The following is a 20,951-nucleotide window of genomic DNA, read 5'->3' as shown; positions in this document are numbered from 1 at the left end:
CCATATGGTGCAAGGAAGCTTGAGGCTTATGCTGCACCAGCCAAAAAAAATTCCCGAATTAACCTGAATGAGAGAGAGTCAGAAGTAGAAAGGAATCAACCAAGAAAGAGAGAAGAATGATGATATCCAGCTCAGGACCCTGGGTGTGCCAAGCCCATACTCAGCAGATGTGAGCCCCTGGGGTTGATTACAGCACACTGGATAAGCCCACTCAAAAATAGCTGCAGCAGTGAACATGTTAATTCATTCAAGAGCAATGAACCTTTCCTTCAAGCACTAATTTGTCCAACAAAATGCTAAATTTTAATACTCTCCTTCTGTCTACCAGTGTTTCTCAACCTTTTCGTTGCTATGGCACACTTTTAAAGACACTAAAATTTTGCACCGCAATACAATCACTATTAATTCATATATTCACAAACAGGAAATTATTTCTGTTGGGTGTATTTAATAATACATTTATTATCTATGTAGTATAGGTGAACAGATCTAGTACTAGTAAGCAAAACATGATGCACATTGACCACCGAAAGATACTTGGATCAGCACAGTGTAAATAAACAAATTTTTTGTTTAAATTAATTTTTATTATAAAAATTGGATTTATTTATTTTTTTATTTTTTTATTTTTTTTCAATTTATATTTCCCATGGCAAACTTGAAGCATACTTGCAGCATTCAACACAGGTTGAAAAATACTGCTCTACACCTATCGTACACCCAAACACACACACACACACACACACACACACACAGGCCACCTCCTATGACATTATATCCAGGTGCAGTCCAGCCTGCATACACACCACACACACAGTGCACGCAACAAGGCTTGCTTTGCAAGAGAACTACCTTTGGAAATTTCAACCCCAAACCCAGGAATCCTTATTGCCCTGAGTCACGCTCCTACCACACTAATGCTGTGTGATATACTTGATATGCTAATATAGTGCAACCTCAATATAACATGCCACTCCATAAAGCGGTTTTGGACATACCATGAGTATGATCACATTCCACATATGAATTATGAAAAAAAAAAAAATACTGTGTTCAAAGAACTAGATTTCATATTGGAAATTGAAAAAAGTGAATACTGCATATACACTCATATCTACTGTATATCCTATTAATGTATTTTCAAGAGGGGTAACAGTATTTGTTTGCACAATTTTTGAAAACAGGACATCACACACTAATTACTATAGAACCAGTTTCTCACCTCAGCTTAGGGGTATATTTGGGGGGGGAGTATGCCCCCTTAACCATATTTATAAGTGTTTCTAGGTCTATCTAAAAAAAAAACACTCAAAAACCTGGTTGTCATAGCCCCTTACAATGATACCTGGATACAATGCAGCCTCAGCTAGAGATGCAATAAAAGAGTATATCAATGGAACACTAATGACAAAACAGCTACCTCTGAAGGGGAATACGGTAACCGTTTGTCATTACATGAATTACAAATGTAAATTTTTGTAAACAGCACATGAAATCCTTCCTTCAACTAGAAGTTATGCTTAGGATAGTAAAAACTGCTAAGGGCTAAACTAGGCAAAAATATACCTGCACTGACTAGTAATTTATGGAGAAATCATGTGACTTTACTTCGATACTATGATAGACTGGCCAGACATTTTGGTTTTGATTTAGTTTTTTCAAAACACAGTAAATTCTAGGGCATCAGAAATAATTACACTGAAAAATTAGTAAATCAGTAGAAATGAAGTAATGGCCACCAAAAGAAAAAATTTATACAGTTGAAGAAAAATTAATTACTGAAAGAGTTAAGAGTGGCAAAACAAAATGCATTATATTTCATGAGTGTGGAATTCAAGAAAGAACTATCTGCGGTTGCTTGAAAGAGGAAGAAAATTGGCTTTCATTCATAACTCTGGAAGATGAAGTAGGCCTCCAAATAAAGAAAACCTGACTTTGTGAAAACAGTGGTGTGGACCAATACTTATACAAATGGTTTGTACAGAAGCATAGTGAAGGAGTACAGATAAATGGGATAATTTTAAAGCACAGGTACTTAAACTTCATAAACTACTTGTTGGAGATGACACATTCAGAGCCTTCTGAAGGGTAGCTTTGGAAATAGAAAATTTATCATGGGATATCCCAGTTTAGCCTTGTACACGAATCTGCATTTGGTGACATTATAGCAGCAAGAGCATTTCCTGAATTTCTGCAGCAGGAGCATTTCCTGAATTTCTGCATAATGCAATTCAAGATGGTGAATTCACAGATGAACAGTTGTACAACTGTGACAAGGCAGCACTATACTAACAAATGAAACTAGGAGAGAATTATTGTGCACAAACAAGACTAGAAATCACAAGGTAAAGCCATCGGTAAAAGTCGAAGTCCCGTGTTTTAAGCACAACAACATGAAATCTCTGCCTGTGATTTATAAAAATAGCTCTAATGCTTGGATGATGTGTGATATCCTTGCTCCATGGTTTTAAAGTGAGTTTGTACCATCAGTGAGATGCCACCTGCTTTTCAAGAAATTTGAAAAAACAGCTCTGTTACTGTTGGATAACTGCTAAGCACATTCTTCAGCTGATATCCTGAAATCGAAAGATTGTAAGGTCAGAGTCACGTTTCTGCCGAGGAACACGACTGCACTAATTCAGCCCATGGATTCAGGACATTATTCGAGCCTTCAGGGGCTACTATTGCAGTGAGCTACTTGCTGGTGTTGTGAACTCAGAAATTCAAGGTCTAAAATTTCTGAAAACATTAACACTGAAAGATGTTCCATACAATATTGGATTAGCATGGGAAAAAGGCAAGTGCAACAGCAACTGAAAACTGCTGGTAAAGACGAGATCATAATAACCTTGAATTAGCAGTATTTTCAGAAAAAGAAGCAACGGCTGCTTGCAATGTACTTGGTGGCAGTCTTGGAGCAATGAGCTGGCTGTTTGGATTGAGATGGATGCGGAAGCTATAGCTGCACATGAGCAAGGAAGAAACTGCAGCTTCTGTGAACAGTGGTAAGGCAATTAACACACAGAAGGCCAGTGACATGGGGGGGGGGATGCGTAAAATGTAAGTCCATAACAGCATTGTGTATTAGTAGAATGTAAATGAAATGATATAACCTTTAATACTTTGTCTTTTAGTCTGTATACTTATAAAACATTGGTATATAAAGTATTTATTTACTATGTAAAGCATATTTTGTAAAAAAAAAACTGGGAAAAATAATAAAAAACTTTTTCAACTATAAAGCACTTCACTTATAACATGGGTATTAAAGTTGTCACCTGACACCAACAGTATATCAAGTTTCACCATAATAGTAATACCACTACACTTTTCCAGCATATATAATTTATAAAACTCCACAATATTAATTATACAGGGTGATTCTAAATTATTGTCGGGGTTTCCGTGGCCTATAATTTTCAAACCGGAAACAACAACAAAAAACTGCTTACGGAATGTGAAAGTAAATCAAAAAGTTTTATTTCGCAATGCTGTACTCAGCGCATTGATGTCTGGGAGATATTGACGGCATTACTTCAAAATGGCAACTGTTCAAGAGAAGGCAATGTGCGTACTTTGGTTTTTCGAAACAATACAACGCAACGTCCTTACAGAACGCAGTATGGAAAATATCCACCTTTAGATAATGCTATCCAACATTGGTTAAAGCACTTTCGAGAGACTGGTAGTGTTCTGCACTGAAAAGGAGTGGGGAAACTGAGCACTTCACAGGAAGTTGTTGATCGAATCCACGAAGCATTTTCTCGAGGCCCACAAAAATCAACTAGACAAGCTTCTTTGCAGTTAGGTATACCACAAACAACTGGAGGGTTATTCATAACCGCCTTTACCTCCAGGCCTATCAACTGCAGATTGTACAGGCTTTAAAGCCAAACAATAAACCACACAGTTTCCAATTTGCCCAAGACATTTTGTCAAAAGTCGAAGCTGATGAAAATTACTTTCGGAGATGGAGATTTAGTGATGAAGCAACGTTTTACGTATCAGGCAGGATAAATCGTCATAACTGTAGAATATGGAGATCAGAAACCCATCACGCCATTCGAGAATTCGAAAGAGATAGTCCAAAGGTTTGTCATGTTCGGAAGTTTTGGGGCCCTTTTTCTTTGCAGAAAAAACAGTGACAGCGGTGATCTATCTGGACATGCTACAGCTGTATCTGTTACCCCAGTTGGAAAATCATCAGCCAAATGTGGTGTTCCAGCAAGATTGTGCACCCCTACATTGGGGTCTTATTGTCCGAGAATTTCTTGACATGCATTTTCCTCAGCGCTGGGTTGGGCGTGGTGGACCGATTCCGTGGCCTCCAAGCTCACCCGATCTTACACTGCTTGATTTCTTCCTGTAGGGATATGTGAAGGACATTGTGACCTCCCTTGATGAAGTGAAGCCCAAAATTGTTGCTGCAATCGAAACAGTTACATCGCAAATGCTGGAGAACACTTGGAGGGCAATTGAACATTGCTTGGACTTCTTATGTGCCACGAAAGATGTGCATGTTGAAGTTGTTTAGCATTCTGCAGTATTAATTCTATAGGTAATAAAACTTTTTGAGTTACACTTTCATATTCCGTAAGCAGTTTTATTTTGTTGTTTCTGGTTTGAAAATTATAGGCCACGGAAACCACGACAATAATTTTGAATTACCCTGTATACCCACAGAACCTCGCAAAAGAAAACATTCATGAATTATAGTTGACACCTCACGCATAACTGAAGCCCAGCTGTTTTTTGTTTTTTTTTTTTTTTGTTTCTTATCTTTAAGTTAACAGTAAATGCAACGATATGCAATAAAAGCAAGCTATGTCAGTTATTTTATTAACTTTAAAAGACAAAGAACTGTCCATACCTCGCCAACTATGTGAAGAAATAAATGTCACAATTTTTTAATCAGTTATTCAACAACTGTACTTTACAATCAATTACATCAATATATGCCGAGCAGCCACTTTATTAGGTACATCTACCTAGTAGCAAGTAAGTTACCTTTTAGCTCTCAGAACAGTCTGGATTCATTGTTGCATGGACTCAAAAAGGTGTTGAAAGCACATCATAGGAATTCTGGTCTACACTGGAATGCTTCCCAAAGTTGTTTAAAACTGGAATAAGATCTGGTAACTAGTGAGATCACCACAGCAGTTTGAATTCACCATTACGTTCTGAAACCAATATTGTACGATTCTAGCCTTATGACAGAGTAATTATATACTATTACAAGAGCCCATTCAGAAATGAATACACTGCAGCCATGAAGGATGGCATCTGGTTGGGAACAATATACAGATAATCTATGGCAGACTTTCTCAACCTCTTGATCCCGGAAGAACCGGGGTAAAAAGGTTGAGAAATAATTTTCAGGTCTCAGGGAACCCTTGCATAAAAATTATTATATCTACAGCTCACGGTACATTAATGTGATCAGTAAGTTGTAGATATAATAATCCAATAATAATATTAGATATAATATTTTTCTAATATTATATATTATATTATAATATAATAAATAATATAATATTTTTCTGTGAATCTGTTTATTTTGGCAAACTTATTAGCCTACTCTTTTTGTGTGGTTCCCCCTCTCCACAAAGGATATTAACTCTAATGCAAGCCAGTAGGTAGGCAGAGGAAACTTCAATTTTCCTTTATTATAATTTCCTACTTGATTTAGGCCTATATTGCATAAAAATATTGGCCTATATATAAAAATATAGGCTTATAAGGCCTATATATGTATAAAAAGTATATTTTTAAAACTAAAAATAAAGAATGAAATTTACCTCTTTAATGGGAAATCTTTGCTTGTTTTCTGCTGCACAAATACTCAATTCTGGGTGAAACTTGAGATAAGAACACACAGATTTCATCTTAAACTGAAATGAGACGATTTCCATCCTTGCTCTTGATGCTTGTGTTAAAAAAGAAAAAGCTTGCTCACACATGTAAGTAGTTGAAAACTGCAGCAAAATGTTCATTGCTTTCCTATGAATGGTAGGATATTCTTCTTTCAAAGAAATCCAGAACTTGTCTAGGCTCAAATCAGTAAATCTCATCTTGAGTGTACGATCAGACTGCAGCTCACAAAGTTCTTCCTCTTCTCTCAAAGTCAAGTTCTCGGGCTGAGCACAAGACTCAGAGAAAGGGTCCCTCACCCAGTCAGTATTTTTCCATCCCTTTCAACTTGTGTTGAAAGGGATATGTGTGAAAGGGATAGAAAATATGTTGAAAGGGATAGAAAAATACTGTTCAATTTTGTTCTGCAGTCCTTCCAGGTGGTTTGCAATAAGACCTGAGACTTGCTGATATCCTCCCTCAATCTCAAGCCCAAGCAGCAGTGGAAACATTTCATAATTTTTCCAAAGATCCAGTTTCCTTTTAAATCCAGGAATCTTGTCACTTGAAATCAAAACATATTCTCCGGGGCATTGCAGAGACTTATTCAACTAGTCCATGTGGTGAAAAATGTCTGTTAAGTAGGCTACTTTCTGCAGCCATTCTTCATCTTTAAAGCACTCAGCAAAATCTGGCCTACTATTTTCTTGAAAGTACTCCTGCAATTCACCTTTCAGCTCAAACACCCTGTTGAGAACTCTTCCTCTGCTATGTCACCACTTGCTAAGTCACAAGTATGTAGTAGATTTATGTGCTCTTTGTCCACGTTTTCACACAGTTTTTCAAACATTCTCAAGTGAACTGGTCTTTGTTTAATAAAGTAAAGTTAACCATTTTTGTAGCATCCAGAACTTTTTTATTTCATCTCCAATAGTTTTTGACTCCCGGAACTCCTCTGTGAAGAAAGCAGTGTATTGTGACGTCAGAATTTTCTTTTTTTTTTACACAAGAGATAAGGAGCACATCGATGGGGCACCAATCAGTACAGATGCCAACACAGTTCCTCCAAGACAGACCTTTTGTTTCCAGATACGAGGACAAAACATTAAATATACCTTGGCATTTGCTTGTAACTTGGCTGTCACCGTGCATTTACAATATTTAAAAAACCATTTTAAATAATCACCATCTAATTTGCAGAGTCAGTTGTTATATTTAGCATTTTTGAACCATGGATCGTGAAAGTTTCAAAGAAAGGCGGTTGAAGAGTTCTGAGTGATTGGGGCAAATTCACATCATATCTTTCTCTGATCTGTAAACAATCCCGCAACAAATTTTCAATAAAAAAAAATTACTGACATCAGAGTAATAAAATTACAAACAGTTTTGTTAAATTGTAAAAAAAAATGCAACGAATAGTAAAAAATAATAATAGAAATAAAATAAATCTACAGCAATGAGCAACATATGTTAGTATCACAAACTATACATTTGAGATCACCAACGTCATGGAACATTCATAATTTGTGAATGGTCTTTCATGCAAACTAATGAAAACGGAAATAATAAATTTACATTTGCAGCCGTTCTGGCACAAGTTAAAAAAGAATGATGGTAATGGGCAAATATTTTGCGTGCTCTGCGAAACTTGAAAATGTAGAATCACTACACTTGACAATGCAGAATCACAGAATTGTAAATAACAGCTGCAGAACTACCAATAAAGCAAAATTAACATCTCTGTGATTGGCTGAATTTTTTTGTTTTGTTAAACTTTGTGACAAATTTTCCCAACACAAATGGAAACAGAACAGATACACATAAAAAGGTTATAAAATGTAATATTCATGGCCAGCGACAAAGTCGGAGCCTGTTGGCTTAGAAATAAAGCAATACACAAGGATAGAATGTTGTTGTGAAAATGAACAAAAGAACCTCAAAACCATAAATTTAAAAAAGGAATGTAATGATACTGTGTCACAGAGCAAAAACGGAAAGAAAATAACAGGTTGTGGGTAAAAATACGTTTAATGACTATACAGGAATTTCTCAACTTATGTAATACTCGACTTACGGAAATTTGACTTTATGTAAGTTTTTGCCGGCCGGTGCAAACTTATTAGCATTAGTAGAGGCATATGATGCAAAAAAAAAAAAAAAAAAAAAAAACACGCTACCATTTCACCCCTCCGTTCGTTCCAAATACCTGTCCAGCTCAGCCTTAAAATTTATTTAAGCTATCAACTTCCACAACAAAGGATGGAAGTCTGTTCCACCAACCAACTACCCGCTGGCTAAAGGCAAACTTCCTCACATCTATCCTACATCTGTCTTTCTGCAATTTGAATTTATGCCCTCTCAGGTGATAATTCTGAGCAAGAGGAGGACTCCCATCAGCATTGAGCATGCTCAAACCATTCAAGGCTTTATACTTATATATTATTTCCACAATATTTATTGTGAAAACATATTTTGCATCCCGTAGGAATAAATGGAGGTATAGTGAAAATACTGTAATGTGAACAGTATAACACATTGTGTTTTTTTTTTTTTTTTTTTGTAATTCGTTCCAAGTCCATGGAAGTTAAAAATTTCACTATATTACTAAGCTATTTATCTCTCTAAAAGGTCATATTTATAACGGAACTTGCACTACCCTTTCATCATTATCATATGTTCCTGTATTAAGAATCCATTTTGAAAGCCTTTATGATATTTTTCAAAAGCTTGAAAAATATCATAAAGGAGGTAATAACCAAAAAACAATAAAAACAATTTGCACTTTCCAGTTTATTGGGCTGTTCTGTTAGTGCATCTAATTATAAACAGGTATTAAACTCGTTCCCCTTCACTGAAATCTTCAATCATATATTCATTCCTACTTACGTATTACAATGATGAAAGGAAAGCGACCAACGGAAAGTGCAAGTGGTGGTAGTGGCAGGAAACGAAACAAAATTGATTTAGGAATGAAAATGATTAAGAAGTACAAAGTAGGAAAAAGTTTGTCATCTATGGCAAGCAAGGGAATTAGATCTCGCTGCTTCAACAGTGAATACTATTTTAAAGGACAGTGATGTAAAAAAGAGCATGTCAAAGGATCAACGCATTTAAGATCAACAGTGATCACAAAACAGTGTCCAGGTGCTATATCAAAGATGGAACAGCTGTTAATAATATGGATCGAAAATCAGATTCAGAAGAGTGCCCCTGAGTCTAATGACCATTCAAGCAAAAGCAACAAGTATTTATAAAAAAAAAAAAAAAAAAGGATAAGTACGGCAAATCCCAACCCAAGTTTGTGGCCAGCAACGGGTGGTTTAATAGGGTCAAGCATCGTGCTGGTTTCCACAACGCTAAAGTATGCGGTGAAGTTACCAGTAATGATTCTGCAGCTGCAGAGAAATTTTGTGATGCATTGGAAAAAATTATTGATGATGGCGGCTGGCTATTCAACACAGTGAATTTTTAACATTGATGAGACTGCTCTGAATTGGAAAAAAATGCCAGATCGAACATACATTGCCAAAGAAGAAAATACAATGCCAGGTTTCAAGACATCAAAAGATAGGGCCACGCTCTTGCTTGGGGCTAATGCATTTAAGGGCATCAATAAAGCCACCCTACCCGTGCATTTCCAATCAAACCAGAGAGCATGGATAACAATATCTCTCTTTGAGGATTGGTTTAAATACTGCTTCATTCCAGAGTTTTAAAAATATTGTAAAGGCAACGACGTTCCTTTCAAGATTTTGCGTCTATTAGATAATGCTCCTGGACATCCTACGCATCCAGATGATTTCAGTTTGAATGTGAGAGTCATATTTCTACTGCCAAACACAACTTCACTCATCCAACCTATGGATCAGGGTGTTATTTCGAATTTAAAACCATATTTATGCACATTTGCTCAGGCATTGTCTGCAGTAGATAATGAGAAAAATTTTATGTTAAGAGACTTTTGGAAATCATACAATATTATGAAAAATTTTATGTTAAGAGACTTTTGGAAATCTTACAATATTTAACACACCATCTTAAACATTAATAAGGCTGGGTTGAAATTACTAAAAGTTGTTTAAATGGCGCATGGAAGAAAATATGCCCGCAGCACATAAAAGGCTTCATAGGATTTGAAAAAGACGAATCATATGAAGAGGTTACAGATAAGATTGTAAAGGTTTCAGAGCTACTTCAGTTGAAGGTTGTTGCCAAAGGCGTGGAGGAGTTAATAGAGGAAGAAGAGAAGGAATTATCTAACAAAGAATTTATTGACTTGTAGGCAGTGATAGTGAAAGAAGAAAATGCTGACGAAGCTCAAGATGAACCAAATGAGGAGCCAAGACACTTTATCACCAGAGAGAGAGAGAGATATGGCAATGGCATTTTGTGAAATTGCATTGCCAAATAGAGAGGTTTGAGAAGATGGATCCTGACAGCGAACAATTCTTAAAAGTTAACAGAGAGGTGAATGATATGCTTTTTTGCTACAAAGAAATCTATGATGAAAAGAAAAAAGCCACCATCCAATCATCCATTAATATGTTCTTTCATAAGGTTGAGTGGCCGACCCCATTCTAAATCTCCCGCAGCAGCGTACTTATCAGCTGAAGATATCACTTCTGGCAACAGTGCTCGAGAGGTAAAACTTGCTGACTTTGTGCCTGTCTTCTTTTTTGTAATTTTATAATTTTGCAATTTTTTTTAAAATTACACGCTTTTGTAATTTTTCCTGTGCATAAGATAAAAAATTTAATAAATACAATATATAATTCTATTTACATGTTTGTCGAACATTTCTTTTTTGATTCAATCAATTCAGCAAGCACAGTTGCGAGTGCTGCAAAAGCATGAGGGAAATTCAGACTTACGTAAAATCCAACTTACACAGCGTTCTGCGGAACGCAACCCTTATTCGAGAGTTGCTGTACTATAAAGAAAAACACAGGCAAAAATAATAATACATAGCTTTCGGGACAGGGCACGTCCTTCATCAGTTGTGACCATTATTACAAAAATACAGAACGTCATGTGCATGCCATGGTGGTCACGTGTGGTGAACTGCGTGCTACAGGTGCAGGTAACAATTAGCTGTTTGAAGGGAATGCTTGCAGTTGTAGCTGTAATGCCTGGGAACATTGTAAATGCCAACGTTTGTCAGCCAGGAGGATGGTCGGCTAACTGATGGGATGGACGCGACATCCTCTGTTCTGGTTAAAGGAACCACTACAGCAAGAGATGTACAGTGATTCCAACCAGACCTGGTGTGAGTAGTGGCGAGACCAGTCAATAATCATGACGTTGCAGTGTGGATCAATGTCGTGCTGAATTGGCCAGAAGTGCTCGGCAATAGCTGAGTGCTGCACGTCTGCTAAACAGATAGCTTTCTCATGTTCAGAGACACGATTACTGAGTCTCCTGTCAGTTTCCCCAACATAGCAGCCAGTGCAGTATGGCAAGAAATATGGTAGATTAATCCACTCTGCAGCGGGGGGGGGACTGATGTTTTAACCTTCAAAACAAGGGAACGCAACTTTCTGCCTGGGAGTTGTAAGCACTTTATCCCATGAGCCTTTAAGAATAAAAATCTGTTGCGATAGGTTCAGGTAGAATGAGATAAAGGCGGTCAAGTCATTACTGTGCATGATCCTGTAGGTGAAACCTATCTAGGGCACCGATGGCAAATCTGAGATGCTGCCTACCTGAGCTATAAAGATTAAATGCGCAATGGAGGAACTAGAGAGTCACGAATTTGCGGGTTTGCCAGATCCCATTGCCTTTTGGTGTCACTACATGGATGATGTGTTTGTGTTCATTCCTTGGGAATCAGGCAACTTAGATTAGATAGATTTTTCTTTAATCCGTAAAATTTTCTAGCTTTCATTTTTTCAAAATAAAATTGTCATTGTTTTCCTTTTTCAAAATAAAGTTTATCAATTAATTTTGTAATTAGTCTACCTCATTACTCTTGTATTTATTATTTTTCTAACTAATCATGCATAATTATTTCTACTATAAAAAAATCCTTATGATACCCAATATAGCAAGGTAATGAAGATTTCCAGGACTGCAAGGTAAGAGTAATAATTAGTCAGGACTGCAATAGCAAAGTAATGGAGATTTCCAGGAATGCTGGGAGTCATAGTGGAACAAGTAAATGCATGGGCTGTGTTAGGTTAACTAAGAGTAGGAACAGGTGCATGTATACTTACATATACGCCAATGCTAGGAGTATAGTTAATAAATTTTATGAGCTTGAAGTGCTAGTCAAGACATCAAAGGCAGATATTGTTGGGATATCAGAGACGTGGTGTCACACAGATATAAGCAGTGCAGATTGGAATTTGGGGAGTACAATGCGTACAGGAAGGATAGACAGGACAGGAAGAGAGGAGGGGTTATGCTGTTAGTAAAGAAACACAAAATTTAAGGAAGTGCATCCAATTGATTTTGGTGGACAATGCAGTGTTGAATCTAGTGTGAAATAAGCACTGGCAAAGGAAAATTGAGAGTGTGTTATAGGCCTAATGAATCTGAATAGTATAACGAGCAATTGTGCAGAGAAATAGAGTGGGCCGGTAAATCAGAATGTCTTATAATGGGGGATTTTAACTTTCCAGATATTGACTGGAACTTGTGGGTTGGTCACTCACACACTAGCAAGACCTTTGTGGATTTATTGGATGACTGTTTTCTACAGCAACATGTTCGAGAGGCAACCATGGGGAGTAATACTCTTGGTCTGATTATCAGCAGTGATTATTCATGCATTAAGGATTTGCAGATAAAGGAACCACTGGACGATAGTGTTCACAATGTACTGATGTGGGAATTACTTAAAGATGTAACTACCATCAAGACTAAAGTGACAAGCTTTGCTTTCGTAAAGGTGTCCACAGTTTTTAAATTCTGTACAGTCGGATCAACTGATGATGTTACCAACGTTGAATTCTAAATGGGAAGCCTTGAGGGACTTAATTTTAGAGGCTACTAGGCTTTTCATTCCAATTAAGAAATACTGTTCAAGGTTTAGGCCTGAATGGATGTTCAGATGAATTAATGAGGCTCGGGCAGAGAAGAAGAATGTATGGGATGCATATAAAGTATCAGGTGACACAGAAGCCTATGGCAGGTATAAACTAGTCTGTAATCAAGTCACAAAGGAGGTTAGGCAGACGAAGTCAGATTACAAGAAATCTTTGGCAAAGGATGCAAAGAAAAACAGCAAAGAGTTGTTTACTTATGTGAACTCTAGAAGAAAAGGGATGAATCAGATTGGACCACTTAACATAGATGGGTTGACTATTGATGATCATGCTCAGGTAGCTGATAAACTCAATGAGTATTTTGCATCTACATTCACACATGAGGAGTTATTCAATGAGGGGAGTATTAAAGGAAGCAGCAAAGGAAGTTAGCAAACCATTAGCCATAATTATGAGAGCTTCCTTGGATTCAGGGAAGGTCCCCATGGACTGGAGGTGTGCAAATGTATCACCAATCACAAAGGGGTTTCAAAAGGTAACAAGTAACTACAAACCTGTTAGTTTAACTAGTGTTCTGGGGAAAATAAAAGAATCACTGGTTAAAGAAGCATTGGAAGATCATCTAGACAAGATTGCAGTAATAGTTAACATTCAGCATGGGTTTGTTAAAGGGAGGTCTTTTCTGACCAATGTGATAGGATACTATGTGGTCACAAAGGAACTGAAAGCCAAAACTAATTTTGATATCATATACTTGGATTTCAGGAAAGCTTTTGATACTGTTGCACATGGAAGACGGCTGTACAAATTGGAGAGATATGGCATTAAGGGTAAGTTGCTACAATGCATAAAGGGATGGTTGAATGGGAGATGACAGAGAGTGGTAATCAATGGACACTGCTCTTCGTGGACAAATGTTATTAGTGGAGTTCCCCAGGGTTCGGTGTTGGGCCCATTGTTGTTTTCAGTATTTATCAATGATATTGATGAAGGTATATCAGATTTAATGTCCAAGTTTACAGATGATACAAAGGTTGGCAGGGTTGTTAACGACAGTAAAGACATGATTAAAGAGGCCTGTGCGCTCTGGATTCATTATTAATATCGAATTACTGTTGACACAGAGCGAAACGGAGACAGAATAAATTAAGACAGGTTTAATAATAGGAAACACATACTGACAGTAAAGACAGTATGCTACTCCAACTGTATCTAGATAAGTTGGAAAAATGGGCTGAGAAGTGGCAACTGAAGTTTAACATTAACAAATGCAAAGTACTGCATATGGGTAGCAATAACCGAAGAAAAACATGCCAACTGTGTGGTACTACACTCAACCGGAAAGTGGAAAAGACCTGGGTGTAATTGTGCAGTCAAATATGAAGTTTGCTGAGCAGTGCAGACGGGCTGCCAGGACAGGTCATGGAGTCTTGTCAATGATATATAGGAATTCTGCTAGCAGGGACAGGGAGGTGATTATCCCGTTATACAAGGCAATGGTCAGGCCACACCCAGAGTACTGTGAACTGATCTGGAGGCTTCATTTTAGGAAGAATGTAGAGTTGCTAGAATGAATATAAAGAAAAGCAACAAGATTGCCGAGGGGAACAAAGGGTGTTCTTACCAAGAAAGGCTTAAGTTCTGTAAATTGCAGTGCCTGGAGAGTAGGCACCTGCAAGGTGATCTGATTGAGGTGTATAAGGCCTTGAATGGCTGAGCAAACCGAATGCTGATGGGATTCTTCCTCTTGCTCAGACTAAAAACCTGAGGGAGCACAGTGTCAAATTGAGGAAAGATAGTTGTAGAATAGATGTGCGGAAATTTGCCTTTAGCCCATGGGTAGTTGATTGGTGGAACAGGCTTCTATCTTTTGTTGTGGAAACTAATAGCCTAAATAAATTTAAGGCTGAGCTGGACAGGCATTTGGAACGAATGGAGGGGTGAAATGGGAGGATTTTTTTTTTTTTTTTTTGACTGATGCTGCATAAGCTTACTTTCTTGCATCATATGCCTCAACTAATGCTAATATCATTATTTTCCTCATTGAAACTATTCCCCATTTAGTTCTGATTCAGTCAGTGCAGTAGTTTTTTCCCAATGCATGAACAGCACTGTGCGAGGTATTGCTGTTCATACATATAAAATCCTCATTTCAGGAAGGATGTTGTCTGTTGGATTGAGTGCAAGTAACAGCAATGTGATTAGTGCGAGGAACAAAAGGGTGCTCTTACCAGAAAAGGCTTCAGTTCTGCAAAATGCAGTGTCTGGATCCTATCCACCTAGGAGATCTGATTTAGGGGTGTTTTAAAGCTTTGAATGGAATGGGTAAGCTGAATGCTCAATCAGACTACACAAATGAAGGGGGCATAAAGTCGAGTTGAGGAAGGATGGTTGCAGGAATAACAAACAGAAGTTTGCCTCCAGTCAGCAGGTAGTTGGTTGCTGGAACAGGTGTTGAAGCAGTGGGTAGTTTGAATAAATTCAAGGAAGAACTAGATAAACTATTACAGTGAATGTAAAAGTGACATGAGAAGTGTGGGTTTTTTTGTTTTTTTTCTGGCTGATGCCATATAAGCTTGCTTTCTTGCATTGTTTGCTACTACTACTAATACTAAAAACTGTTTACTCAACAGTTTTTAAGGCCTTAAACATCTCTACCAGATTCCCATCAGATGGCTATGGTCTGAACTCTGCAGCCTATAAAACTGGAATCGATTTCTGTATGAGTATTTCTTTACATCCATAACTAGTCTTCTTACCGTACTCTTTCAAAGAGTATTTCTTCTTTAAATGAGGTTTCCAGACTGGCATACATATTCATGATGTGATATCACTGATTTGTACTTTATAATTACTGCTTATTTCAGCTGGAAAATGTCTGTATATTACTGACAATATCGCATTTATTGTCCTAGCAGCCATACTACACTGTTGAGAGAACTTCCTGTCAAACTGTGTTATAACTACTCTAACAGTGTCAAGTGTGCTACCACATCCCTAAATTGATATGACCCAGAACTTGCCTTTATTAACATTAACACTTGATTACTATTTTTTAGATTAGTTGTATAATATTTTGTCTTACTGTGGCAGCACACTCTGGCTCTCATTATTAATAATCCTGCCTACCTTAATATCATCAGCAAAATTTTTTATGAAACCTGTAATAACGTCATCAACATCATTATTGAAAATCAGAATAATAAATAAAAGAACTAGTGCAGAAACCTGAGCAACACCACTAATAACACTGGTCCATTTTGAGCATTACCCATTTATAATCACTTTGTCCAATATCAGTTAACCATTCACTTATCCATTCTAACAATTTATCCCATGCCAAATTTCTCCATCTTATGCAAGATATTCATGTGGGATTGTTTCAAAAAGCCTTTCTAAAATCTAAGTAAATTATATGCACAGTCACTCCCTGACTTATGTAAGGGTTGCATTCCGCGAAACTCTACGTAAGTTGAATTTTATGTAAGTCTGATTTTCCCTAAATGCTTATGGCAGAACTTGCAATTATGCATGCTGAATTTAATTGAAGCAAAAAAGAAATATTTAACGAACATGTAAATAAAATTATTTATTAAATTTTTTTATCTCATGCATAGGAAAATTAAAAAAGTGTACAAAATTATAAAAGTGTGCAATTACAAAAATTTTACTTTAATGCAGAAACCAGCACAATGCTTGAACCTATTAAACCACCCATTGCTTGTCACGAATTTAGCTTGGGGTTCGCTGTACTTATCCTTAATATCTTCATAAATACTTCTTGCCATTAAGTTTGCCATTTAATGGCCGTTAAGACTCGAGGGCACTCGCTTCTGAATCTGATTTTCCATCCATATTATTAATAACTTTTCCATCTTCGATATAGCACCTGAACACTGTTGATCTTAAATGCGTTGATCCTTTAACACGTTCTTTTATATATATATATATACACACACACACACACACAGTCCTTTAAAATACTATTCACTGTTGAAGCAGTGAGACCTAATTCCCATGCAATAGATAAACTTTTTCCTGTTTCGTACTTCTTAATCATTTTCATCTTCATTTCTAAATCGATTTTGTTCGATTTCCTAGCACTGCCACCATTTGCACTTTCCGTTGGTCGTTTTCCCTTCATCATTGTAATGAGTAAATAGAAATGAAGAGAAGATTCTGAAAATTTAATTTGTTTTTTATATGATTAAAGATTTCAGTGAAGGAGAAACACATTTCACCATAATAACGTAAAATCCAACACAATTCCAGTTATCAATATTATTGCAAATGCAATACAATCAAGTTTAATACACTTTTATATTAGATTGCATTAACAGAAAAGCCCAATAAACTTGAAAGTGCAAATTGTTTTATGGTTGTGACCTCCATAAATGTGCTTTAGAAAAATATCACAGAGGCATTCAAAATTGATTTCTATAACAAAACATATGATAACTGTCTGAGGTCTTGGAACAAATTACTACAAAAATAATAAAAAATAAATGTGTTATTGGGTTTGCATTATGATATTTTCACAATACCTCCATTTATTGCTACGATATGAAAAATATGTTTCCATTTTTTTTTTTTTTTTTTTTTTTTCAATTTGCATTGGCCAGCAAAAACTTATGTAAAGTCCGATTTGCGTAGGTCGAGTATTATGTAAGTTGGGGAGTGCCTGTACATATATTTTTTGTAATCCAGTTAATTTGTGACAACTATCTCATACCTTACTTCTTTGTTCAGACATTTTTCCTTAACAAACCCATTTTGTGACTCTCTTATAGTAGCATTACTATCAAGGCAGCCAGCACTCTAATATCTTAATCAAAAATTCCATAATTTTTACTGCCTCAGAAATTACAGATCTAGTTTCCTGGATCACTTTTAGAACCTAACCTTATGTATAGAAGAGACATTTGCACATTAACTGAAAGCAAAATGGAGGAGAAATTGTTGAAGTTAAACATAAGAAAAGCACCTGGGGTGGATGGGATCTATCCAGTTATATTAAAGGAGGTGGCAAAGCAATTAAGCAAACCCATAGCCTTAATTATGAGAGCATCCTTGGACTCAGGGGAGGTTCCCACGGACTGGAGATGTGCAAATGTATCCCCAATTCACAAAGGGTGATCGAAGGGTGACACGAGTAATTACAGACCAGTTAGTTTAACTTCTGTTCCGGGTAAAATAATGGAGTCACTGGTTAAAGATGCATTGCAGGATCATCTAGACAAGACTGCAGCAATAATTCAGACACAGCATGGGTTTGTTAAGGGAAAGTCTTGTCTGACAAATTTGATAGGATATTATGATGTGGTTACAAAGGAACTGGATGCAAAAAATAATTTTGATATCATATGTGTATTTGGATTTCAGGAAAGCTTTTGAAACTGTTGCGCATGGAAGACTATTGTACAAATTGGAGCAGAATGGTATTAAGGGTAAGTTGCTACAATGGATAAAAGGATGGTTAAGTGGGAGAAGACAGAGGGTGGTAATCAATGGGTGCTGCTCTTCGTGGACTAATGTTATTACTGGAGTCCCACAGGGTTCGGTGTTAGGTCCACTGTTGTTTTGTATATTTATCAGTGATATTGATGAAGGTATATCAGGCTTAATGTCGAAGTTTGCAGATGATACAAAGATTGGCAGGGTTGTTAATGACAGTAATGGCAGTGTGCTACTGCAACAGGATCTAGATAATTTGGGCAGATGGGCTAAGAAGTGGCAACTGAAGTTTAACCTTGACAAATGCAAAGTACTGCATATGGGTAGAAGTAACCCCAGAAAAACGTACCAACTGTGTGGTACTACACTTAAGGTGGTAGAAAATGAAAAAGACCTGGGAGTAATTGTGCAGTCAGATATGAAGTTTTCTGAGCAATGCAGACAAGCTGCCAGGGCAGGTCATGGGGTTTTGTCAATGATATATAGGAATTTTGCTAGCAGGGAAAAGGAGGTGATTGTCCCTCTGTATAGGGCAATGGTCAGGCCACACCTTGAGTACTAGGTACAGGTCTGGAGGCCTCATTTTAGGAAGGATGTAGATTTGCTTGAGCATGTACAGAGAAGGGCAACAAGATTGGTGAGGGGGAATGAAGGGATCCTCTTACCAAGAGATGCTTAAGTTCTGCAAATTGCAGTGGCTGGAGACTAGGCCAGATCACCTGCGCGGTGATCTGATTGAGGTATATAAGGCCTTGAATGAGTTGACCACGCTGAATTCTGATAGGATCCTTCCACTTGTTCAGATTACGAACCTAAGAGGTCATAAATTCAAATTAAGAAAAGACAGATGTAGAATAGATGTGCGGAAATTTGCCTTTAGCCAGCAGGTGGTTAATTGCTGGAACAAACTTCCATCTGTCGTTGTGGAAGTTGACAGGTTAAATAAATTTAAGGAGGAACTGGACAGGCATTTTTTTATTATTATTATTATTAGCTATATGGTGCAAGGAAGCCTGAGGCTTACGCTGCACCAGCAAAAAAAAAAAATCGAGTTACCCTTTGGAGAGAAGGTGTGATTTTTTTTTTTTTTTTTTTTTTTTGGCTGATGCTGCATAAGCTCATACACTTGCTTTCTTGCATCACTACTACTACTACATTTTTAACGTTAACAACAAATTTCATGTGATTTGCAAGCAGCTAGATGGGGAGCAGGAAATGCACTTTCAAAGAGTACAGCTGCGTTAGTTACAGAAATACTTTGCCTGGCTCTCTTTAAGATCTACTGATGTCCTTCAAATGCCCATCTCAACTTCAAAACAATTTCTTGCAGTTCACCTGTCCCTTTTATATAAAAAAATACTAAAAACAATGTAAAAAAATAAAGGGAGGGAGGCCAATTTTTCTCCACAAGAAAAAGTTTTGCCCATTTCTGTACAGCTATTAAGCATACAATTTGCCACATCTGGAAGTAATAACTTGCTAAACAACATTCAAAATCATCTGCATGATAATCCAGAAGACCATAAACAGAGCAAAAGTTTGGGTTTATTCACATACAGATATCACATCATTATACCTCTAGGTCAGAAACTGAAATGTCTTTTACTAAAGGTTCAGAAGAGTGGCTTGTCTATTCTTTACTGAGGTTCAGAGTGGCTCTGATAAATAAGTTTGCCAGAGTCTGGCTTTATTGTTCCTCAAACATTGGTCTGTGGCTTGCTAGTTGAGAAATGAAAATGCTGCTGTAATTTCTTGTAGTTGAAACTCTTTCTGTCTATGGGCCCCACAAATTAATGAAATATACTTACTGCTCTCTAAGATGTAAAAATTGCCTTTCAAGATCAGCCATATCATCTAAGCATTCACTTCTACGTCGCTCACAGTCTTCTTCATCAAGCTCTGCAAAAAAGTACAAATGCACTGCATTATATTTCATATACATTTGATTTTCTTTGTTTTAAATTTAAGTTTTCTGTGATTAATAGAAGTGAAAAATAAATAACTTTTTCACAAATTAATTAATTAATAATTAATATATAAAAAGTAGCATTTTTCTTTACAACATAATATTCACTCAACTTTTTGTAATATAAATATGTTTCCTCCTAAATTTTATAAAAATTTCACTAAACAAAAACAATCTTGGCAAACTCTTCAAAAATCTTTTTAAGGGTATACTGCTTGAACTGAGAATTTTTTTTTCTCTTTCATTGCTCATTCCTTCTTGGATACCGAGGATTGTAACACACATTCCTTCCACGTATGACAGTTGCCTGAGAGTTTAAAAATGCAACTCAGGCATTTAGATTCTATTTGTGAGTCAAGTGGGCTGTATTTAGCATTAGCATTAGTAGAGGCATATGATGCAAGAAAGCAAGCTTATTCAGCATCAGCCAAAAAAAAAAAAAAAAAACCCTCTCCCATTTCACCCCTCTGTTCGTTCGAAATACCTGTCCAGTTGAGCTTTAAATTTGTTTAGGCTATCAACTTCAACAACAAGTGATGGAAGTCGGTTCCACCAACCAACCACCCGCTGGCCAAAGGCAAATTTCCGCACATCTATCCGACATCCGTCCTTCCTCAATTTGAATTTATGCCCTCTGAGGTGATTATTCTGAGAAAGATGAAGAATCCCATTGGCATTGAGCATGCTCAAACCAT

General features: G+C 36.9%; 1 protein-coding gene across 3 annotated transcripts in view; it reads right to left on the bottom strand.

Annotated features, from left to right (window-relative positions):
• Brms1 (breast cancer metastasis-suppressor 1-like protein) overlaps window positions 1–20,951 on the bottom strand; it is a 279,251-nt gene that overhangs the window by 217,521 nt on the left and 40,779 nt on the right. For all 3 annotated transcript variants that reach the window (XM_090375460.1, XM_090375459.1, XM_090375461.1), the window contains exon 2: window positions 20,099–20,189. In XM_090375460.1, the coding sequence (XP_090231586.1) occupies window positions 20,099–20,189 (91 nt within the window). The remainder of the gene's footprint in view (window positions 1–20,098; window positions 20,190–20,951) is intronic.

The sequence above is a fragment of the Mastigoproctus giganteus genome, chromosome 6, assembly GCF_048544385.1.
Source record: "Mastigoproctus giganteus isolate SK-2022 chromosome 6, ASM4854438v1, whole genome shotgun sequence".
Classification (NCBI taxonomy): Eukaryota; Metazoa; Arthropoda; class Arachnida; order Uropygi; family Thelyphonidae; genus Mastigoproctus; species Mastigoproctus giganteus.
The sequence above is the reverse complement of the archived record's forward strand: the minus strand, read 5'-3'. Positions and strand labels throughout refer to the sequence as shown.